The sequence below is a fragment of the Cebus imitator genome, unplaced genomic scaffold (genome assembly GCF_001604975.1).
Source record: "Cebus imitator isolate Cc_AM_T3 unplaced genomic scaffold, Cebus_imitator-1.0 Scaffold865, whole genome shotgun sequence".
NCBI classification, from domain to species: domain Eukaryota; kingdom Metazoa; phylum Chordata; class Mammalia; order Primates; family Cebidae; genus Cebus; species Cebus imitator.
Genome location: NW_016108180.1, coordinates 180,260 through 188,898, shown reverse-complemented (window position 1 = coordinate 188,898; position 8,639 = coordinate 180,260). Strand labels below are relative to the sequence as shown.

Here is an 8,639-nt window from a genome sequence, read left to right as displayed (position 1 = left end):
TTTCCTATTCAAGCAAAAGCTTGTTTTAAGAAACTGTTCTGGGCCAGGAATGGTGGCTCACACCTATAATCCTAACAGTTTAGGAGACCGAGGTGGGCAGATCACCTGAGGTCGAGAGTTCAAGACCAGCCTGGCTAACATGGTAAAACCCCACCCTTTCTAAAAATACAAAAATTAGGCCGGGTGTGGTGGCTCACGCCTGTAATCCCAGCACTTTGGGAGGCCAAGGTGGATGGATGTTTAGGTCAAAAGATCGAGACCATCTTGGCCAACATGGTGAAATCCCGTCTCTACTAAAAATACAAAAGTGAGCCAGGAGTGGTGGCGCTTGCCTGCAGTCCCAGCTACTTAGGAGGCTGAGGCAGGAGAATCGCTTGAACTCGGGAGACGGAAGTTGCAATGAGCTGAGATCGCACCACTGCACTCCAGCCTGGTGACAGAGCACAACCCCATGTCAAAAAAAAAAAAAAAAATTAGCTGGCATGGTGGCGGGCTCCTGTAATCTCAGTTACTCAGGAGGCTGAGGCACAAGAATCACTTGAACTTAGGAGGCAGAGGTTGCAATGGCTGAGATCATACCACTGCACTCCAGCCTGGGCAATAGAATGAGACTCTGTCTCAAAAAAAAAAACAAGACAGAGAGAAAGAAAGAGAGGAAGGGAGGAAGAGAGGGGAGCGGAGGAGAGGGGAGCGGAGGAGAGGGGAAAGGAAACTTCTGTGTGCTGGCTCACCCCTGTAATCAGCATTCAGCACTGTGGGAGGCTGAGGAGGATGCATTGCACATCTCTACAAAAAATACAAAAATTAGCCAGCTCTGGCGGTGCATGCCTGTAGTCCAGCTACTCAGGAGGCTGAGGTGGGAGAATGGCTTGAGTCCAGGAGGCAGAGGGTGCAGTGAGCTAAGATGGTGACACTGCACTCCAGCCTGAGCAATAGAGTCAGACCTTGTATCAAAAAAAAAGAAGAAGAAACAATTTGGTATTCCTTAATTTCTAAATTTGAAATGCTTCTGGTGAGGTAAGCTGCTTTCTGGGGTGTGTCTAGCCTGGGAGCCCTGTGGCCATTCTTATGGGCATTCTCTTTCTCTGTAGCTGAAGGATGGAGTGGGAAGCGCATGTAAGTGCCTACAGCCAACCTGGCCTGGCACAGCAGCCGTCCCTGTGGTCACACCCATGGGACACGCTCATTGGAGCTGGGGGACTGCCATCATTGGGCACTGCCTCAGGCAGGCGTGGGGCACTCAGACACCAGATGACAGAGCGGAGGAAGCTGGGTGAGAGCCAGGATAAAAGCCAGCTGCCCCTCAGCATATTTCTTTCCAGAAGGCCAGTTCTCACTGTTTGAATGAGCACGTCTGTGTGGGAGTGCAGACACCTGCAGACCCCTCGTTCCTACATTCCAGGCTTCCGTTTCTTGTGTGCATTGTGGGGGTCACATGGCTGGTAGTTTGTGGGGTCCCTTGACCACTGTCTCCTTCCTTGCCCCAGCCCAGGGTCTAGGAGTCCGGCCTCCAGAGCACTGCGCTCAGTCCGCAGTCAGGTGATCTGGCTTGGTTATTGCCACCCATGGAGATTCAGTCAAAAATCCAGAGTGGCCTGTATGTAGCAAACTGGCATCTGCCACGCCTGTCTGACAAGCAGCTGTCGGAGCACATTTTGTTGTTAAGCTTGTTGTTTGGCTGGCCACAGTGATATACACCTGTAATCCCAGCCTTTTGAGAGGCCAAAGTGGGAGGATCACTTGAGCCCAGGAGCTCCAGACCAGTCTGGGCAACATAGTGGGACCCCATGTCTACAAAAAATTTAGAAAATAAAAAAATTAGCTAGGTGCAATGGCTCACATCTATAGTCCCAGTTACTCAGGAGGCTAAGGCAGGAGGATCACTTGAGCCTGAAAGATTGAGGCTGCAGTGAGCTGAGATTGCACCACTGCACTCCAGCTTAAGGGACAGAGCAAGACTCTGTCTCAAAACAAAAAACAAAACTGATTTTGAGGAGCCTGGGAGTTGTTCTGGACCCTCCACCTCCCTCATCACACCATAGACCCATATGGTCGGCATCTCTCCTGCGTGTCCCCAAAACTGAAGCACGGCCACAACCCCCTGCTTGGTCCTCCTGCCTCCAGTCTTGGCTGCTGCTCACCCTCTCCTCACCCCTCCCACAGGGATCTTTCAAAACACAGTCATCCTTATTGAAAATCCTGCCGTCAGCTCTAAGCACAGCTCTCCGCCCAAACCCACCTCCAGGACCGTGGTTCCCATTGGCCTTTCCAGCCTCATTTCTCATCATTTACTGCTGTGGCTTGCTCCAGCTTTGTTGAGCCTCTGGAGCCCCCAGACCAGAATGCTCTTCTCTCCCATTTTCGCAGAGGGGTCCTGCTTAGGCCCCCCTGCACCACTCTTGTGCCTTACACCGAGGATAAGACCTTCCGATCGCCGGGTGTGGTGGCTCACGCCTGTAATCCCAGCACTTTGGGAGGCCGAGGTGGGTGGATCACGAGGTCAAGAGATCCAGACCATCCTGGTCAGCATGGTGAAACCCCGTCTCTACTAAAAATACAAAACATTAGCTGGGCATGGTGGCGCGTGCCTGTAATCCCAGCTACTCAGGAGGCTGAGGCAGGAGAATTGCCTGAACCCAGGAGGCGGAGGTTGCGGTGAGCTGAGATCGCGCCATTGCACTCCAGCCTGGGTAACATGAGTGAAACTCCGTCTCAAAAAAAAAAAAAAAAAAGACCTTCCGATGACTTTCCTGCAGCAGACCATCAGTTCTCGTTTCTATGCCCGTGGCACCTGACAGAGCCCGGCAGGCTCAGTAGGTGGTAAGCTGTGGAAAAGCAGGTCTGTGGCGACGTCCTCAGGATGCACTGTGGGTGTTCTGGGAACAGATAGCAGGGAGAGAGTCTATGAGCCAAGGACGCTCTTCCTGAGCAGGTGGCTGGAGCTGTCACTTCCTGGAGTGCACTGTGTAACCTGAGCACACTAGGGCTGTCTTTGACCATGGGCACCTGGCTCCTCCAGCCTGCCCAGGCAGCCCTCAGAGGAGACACAGCACCCCAATCCCATCACTGTGTTGAAATTCCACTCTCTCATTGGTGAAGGCCTGCAAGATTTTACAGTCAGCTGCAGGTGGAGATGGAGCACCTGCATCTGTGGTGGGCATAGGAAGAGTACTGTGGGCAAATGCAGTGTCTCTTCCAAGGGACACACTGCAGGATAACTTGTCAGTTGTATTTCGTTCTAAGAGAGGGACTTGACCGAGGGTTTCAGGCTGGAGTGGGGTGGCATGATCTCGGCTCACTGCAACCTCTACCTCCCAGGTTCAAGTGATTCTCCTGCCTCAGCCTCCCAAGTAGCTAGGGTTACAGGTGTGCGCCACCATGCCCAGCTAATTTTTTGTATTTTTTAGTGGAGATGGGGTTTCACCATGTTGGTCAGGCTGGTCTTGAACTCCTAACCTCAGGTGATCCTCCCGCCTAGGCCTCCCAAAGTGCTGGGATTACAGGTGTGAGCCGCTGTGCCTGGTTGGGTTTCTGTTTTTTGTAAGGAGCAGGTGGTGTCATGTGGGGCTTAGGGAGTAGCCAGGAGTGGCTGCCCCTGAGGACCTGCAGGGTTTGTGTTCAGCTCACTGAGCCCTCCCGTGTCGTACTACAATTGGGACACAGAAGTTTATGAACCCCTGACTGACAGCTCTGGGAGTGTGGCAGACCTCTTTTTTGTGTGATAGCTCTGATGAACTTTACCCACATCGGTAGCAATTACGGTGATGTTTTTGTCAGGGCAACCAAAACTTAAGCCAGAGTAACCTACTGACACTGGCCCTAGCAAAGAAGGTGGAAGTGTGAACTTCTGTACCTGGGAAGACTAGAATTTGGCCACCGAGTCACAGTCAGAGAGCATCAGTGACGGGTCCATTTGGCCCGCCTCCCTGAGGGAGCACCATTCTCTTGTGCTGTAACAAGCTTCCTCCATCCCCCAAGTGAGTGGGAGGGGCGGTCGTAGTCACAGATGGCTGCTGCTTTGCTTTGTCCCTGCCAATAACCCCAGAGCAAGCAAATGGCTCCTCTCATTTGAGGATAGTGAATCCCAAGGAAGGCTCTGATTGGTCAGGCCTGGGTCTTGTGCCCATGCCTGTGGACTGGGTAAAGGGAGAGGTGGTTCCCGGAGGAAGGGAGGAGTACTGTTGCCAAAAGAGGGAGGAGGCAATGCAAAACAGGCCACCCGTGTTGGCCCATCTGCCTTTTGCTGAGTACTTACCTGCCAGGGCTGTTAAGCACCTTGAGGAAATCGGCCCAGAGAGAGCAAGGAACTTCTCTAGAGGCACACAGCCTGGAAGTAGCAGTGCCAGGATTTGAACCCATGATGGCGTTAAGTCCCCCATACTGCATCTCCTCTCATGTGGGGTCTCTCATGTGGATCATGGCAGGGCTGGCTCTTCAGCCTGAGTCTCCATCCCACTGCTGGGCCCCTTGTGAGGCAGCAGGAGGGGAGAGATCCAGGTTCTCTAAAGCCACCGAGCACTCTGGGCACTGGGTTTGCTGCACCCTGGCCAAGGCAGTGATGAGCCAGTGTCTGTTGTGTGTGTGCAGGGAACTACAGCCTCTCCAGCATGCTGCCCAATGCCCCCGACATGGCACAGTTCAAGCAGGGAGTGAGGTCCGTCGCTGGGAAACTCTCCGTCTTTGCTAATGGAGTTATGACTTCCATTCAGGTCAGTGAAACGGGACGGTGCTTGCTGAGTATGACGGTATGTCATCATTTTGAAAGTGAGACTTGCTTCAGTCTTCAGTTGCTGGAAAATTAGATCATATGTTATTGTATAACCCAGGACATTATGAAAACCAGAAATTACAATTTTATATTTAACATTTTCTAATGTATGACATTAGGGGAATTGTTATAGGAATGATCATGATCATTGTCCAGTTCTTTTCCTAGATTGGAACAGAACAGAGAAGTATTAAGAAGGAAATTGGAATTATCTGTAATGCCACATCACAGAGATAATTCTGTTAATATTTTGGTATATTTTTAGCTCTAGATTTTTAAGGATTTTTTTTCTATACATAGATAAAGATATACGTATCTTTTTAAAATTAAAAAGGGATTGTATTATATATAGGGTTTTATATCATGCTTTTTCTCTGTAATGTTATGAGCATTTCCATGTAATTAAAAGTTCTTCTAAAACCACATTCTATTGAGTGAAAACATAAGCCAAGCATGGCACATGCGTGCACATAACAGCCGAGGCCATTTCTGATTATATGAATGGCTCATTTCTTTGTACCTTCTTGTTTATGTCAGGCTATTTAAGAAGGATTCTATTCATGTAAAATGCGGCTAGGGGAAGCAGAACTGAAACAGTGTGGACTCTGGTGCCTTTAAAGGAGGTTCCTGGTCCCCAGACAGATGCTGCTCTGGCTGCAGGTGCCTCCCCTTCTGGAGAGTTCCCTTAGCCCCCAGCCTCTGGATATAGCTGTTTTCATGCTGTGGCTAGCACAGTCTTCCCTTTCCTTTGGCCCTGAAGTTAAAATTCATAGAGCTCTTTCATGTCCCTTAGGTCAGCTAAGCCCACATCAGTCTCCAAATAGATAACATTCCTGTTTTATAGATGGTCATCCCCATTTTAGAGATTACTCCCTTTTATGTCCCCATTTTACAGGTGAAGAAGTTGAGGCACAGAAGGTAAGGTCACTTCTGCAAGATTAGCAGCTGAACCAAAATTTCAGGGTTTCAGACACCAAATGTGTTCCCCTGTCCTCCCCATCACACTGCTTCCCAGAGGCCAGCAAGTAGCCGCTGGCCCACTGAGCACCCTCCCACCCAGACACCTTGCTCCCTGCCTCCCGATCCCAGGACTGTGGACATGGATGCCTGAGGCAGGATGTGAATCCTGTTGGCTTCTGAAGCCCACACCTGCCCCCAGCCTTGGGTAGTGGCAGTGGTGGCTGCTTCCAGATGAGCACACCCTCGGGGGGCAGTGTGCATGTCACATGCCCAACACTGGGGGCAGTGTCAGTTTCAGTGATGCTGATCATTCAGGGCGCAGGAATGAGGACTGATGCTGAATGCTCGTAAACTTCTGTTTTGTTTCTCTCTTCAGGATCGCTACAGTTCTTAATATTGTGGTCATGATGTGTATTTCCTGGAGAAACTCTTCTTTAAATGAACCAGTGACCACATCACAGGTGGCAATGAAGACCAGATTGTTTTGCTACTTTTTCGTATGGTATATGTTTCTGATTCTTAGTATTCCTTTTGAGAAATTCTGAGTTCTGATGTAGTAGGAGCTTCACTGTGATTTCTGTTTCGCGTTACTTCCCTCCATGCCTCCTTTTGGCATCTCTGGGTATATCCTTGCTTTATTTTCTTGGAACCTTTGGTTTCAACACTGAGGGCCTGGAGACATCGGCTCCTCCTGCTCCGTGAACAAGGAGCCTTCATCCAGGAGAGAAGGAGAGGTGTCCATGCCACACACGGGCTCAGGGCTGCCAGAATCAGCGGATGCGGATGGGCCTGCAGACACAGCATTCACACACGCATGCTTCCTCCAGAAGGGAGCGACGGGCCAGAACAAAAAGCCAAACGTGACTGGTGTCTTATTGACAGATTGCTTCTTTTCTATTTCTACATGTTAAGATGACTTCCAAATAATATTTAAAGCCATCTCTTTGTAAATTGTTTATTTTATATGATCTATAAATTTAAAGATATTTTTCAGTGAGTGCTTTTAACAAACGTAAGCTTCCACATTGCCAAGAGAATTGATGTTACCTTGTGACAAGGTGTTGCTGTTTGAATTGATGAGAAATGTAAGATGAGGACTCCCTAAGGGGATTTATAAATCGACATGGTATACGGAATTAAAATGGAATGAGGTAAGAAGATAGAGCTACAGAAAACAGTGCAGCGTATGGCAGGATGCTCGTCGTAATTGGGCACTTTTGTGAATAGTTTTAAACCTTGCTTTTCAGAAATTACAGAATATGTATAAATGAATAAAGAAAAATAATTTAGCTGTGTTTTAGACAGCATTAGAATATATTGTTCCGCACAGTAAAATATATTTGAAATTTGATAAGCCGAAAATGTGGTTTTGATGAATATTTTGTGAATCTTTCTTAAAAGCTCAAATCTGTAGACTTCTAAGGATAATAAACACTTGCAGCAGTTGGTGTTGCCTACACTTTTTTCTGAAAGCTTTTGTAGCACATCATTGTGAATCAGGGTTTGTGGTGTCACATTGATGGACATTTGAATTGCGAGCAGCTGTGTATGGGTGTGTATTTAATGCATGTTTGGGGCTGATGTGCAGTTGTCATGAATTGGGATGTTGTTTGCAGCACAGGAGCAAGGTGGGAGGCCCTGGCTGAAAAATGAGGACGTTGGGCCAGGTGCAGCGGCTCACACCTGTAATCCTAGCACGTTGAGAGCCTTGGGCGGAAGGATTGTGACCCCACCTCTATCAAAAAAGAAAAAATTCAACCAGGCTCAGTGGCCTGTGCCTATAATCCCAGCCACTCGGGAAGTGGCAGCAGGAGGATCCCTTCAGCCCAGGAGGTTAAGGCTGCAGTGAGCTGTGATTTCGACACTGCACTCCAGTCTGGGTGATAGAGCAAGACCCTGTCTCAAAAAAAAAAAAAAAAAAAATGGGTGGGGGAGGGAGGCGGGCAGATCATGAGGTCAGGAGTTTGAGACCAGCCTGGCCAACAGAGTGAAACCCTGTTTCTACTAGAAATAGAAAAATCAGCTGGATGTGGTGGTGGGCACCTGTAATCCCAGCTACTGGGGAGACTGAGGCAGGAGAATCATTTGAACCTGGCAGGTGGAGGTTGCAGTGACCTGATATCACACCACTGCACTCCAGCCTAGGCAACAAGATGTGGTAGGCAGGGGCCTGGGGGCCTGTCCCGCCAGGCAGTGCTCTGCATCCACCGTGGTGCCGCTTGCCTGTGAACACCATCCCTGGCCCCTGCTGAGACCCCTTGCATCCGCCATGTGCCCTGTCCGGCCACCTGGGCTGTGGGGAGCTGGTCTCAGGGTGGGAAAGGCCCGCCTCCAGCTCCACCCTTGGTCTTGGGTTACTGGGAGGTAGACAGCCTTCCTGGAGCCCTTATTGCCTGGTGGGAGGGAGCCTGGGGCATTCTAGGGTCCAGCCCCTGACTCCAAAGCCTCAGGGATCAGGAAGCCACTGATGATCTGTGGCCACAGCCATGGCCTTGAGCTGGGCAGGGCCAAAGAGGACTGGCTGGGGTCTCTGCCACTCTGACATCGGGCAGTGGACAGATTACCCAGCCTTGCCCCAGCATTCCCTGGCAGCCCACCTCCCAGCCTGAGCCCCCTCCCCTGGCTTCCCTGCAGTGCTCAGTGACACACAGGAAGGGCACTCAGCACCAAAGTGTCCTCTGCACCAATGACACCAGTGTCCCTGTGACGAGGCCCAGCAGCCAACCAGAGCAGTCACCTGCTGTCTGCCACCATGTCAGCAGCCCCTGGACATACTGGGCCCTGAAGGCTGAGGCAGGGGCTCCTCCAGCCATGAGCTCTTCGGCCAGGCTGACTTCATCCCACACCGCCTGGCCCCACGCCTTTTACCCACCTCATCACCCGTGCCAGCCGGCATGGCAGTGCCATTGAG

The 8,639-nt window shown here is 50.4% G+C and overlaps 1 protein-coding gene across 1 annotated transcript in view; it reads left to right on the top strand.

Moving 5' to 3' along the window:
* ARFGAP3 (ADP ribosylation factor GTPase activating protein 3) overlaps positions 1-7,174 on the top strand; it is a 63,691-nt gene extending 56,517 nt beyond the window's left edge. The window contains exons 14-15 of the mRNA XM_017520696.2: positions 4,588-4,709; positions 6,105-7,174. Coding sequence (XP_017376185.1) covers positions 4,588-4,709; positions 6,105-6,122 — 140 coding nt within the window. The 3' untranslated portion in view covers positions 6,123-7,174. The remainder of the gene's footprint in view (positions 1-4,587; positions 4,710-6,104) is intronic.
* Positions 7,175-8,639: the final 1,465 nt, after the last annotated feature.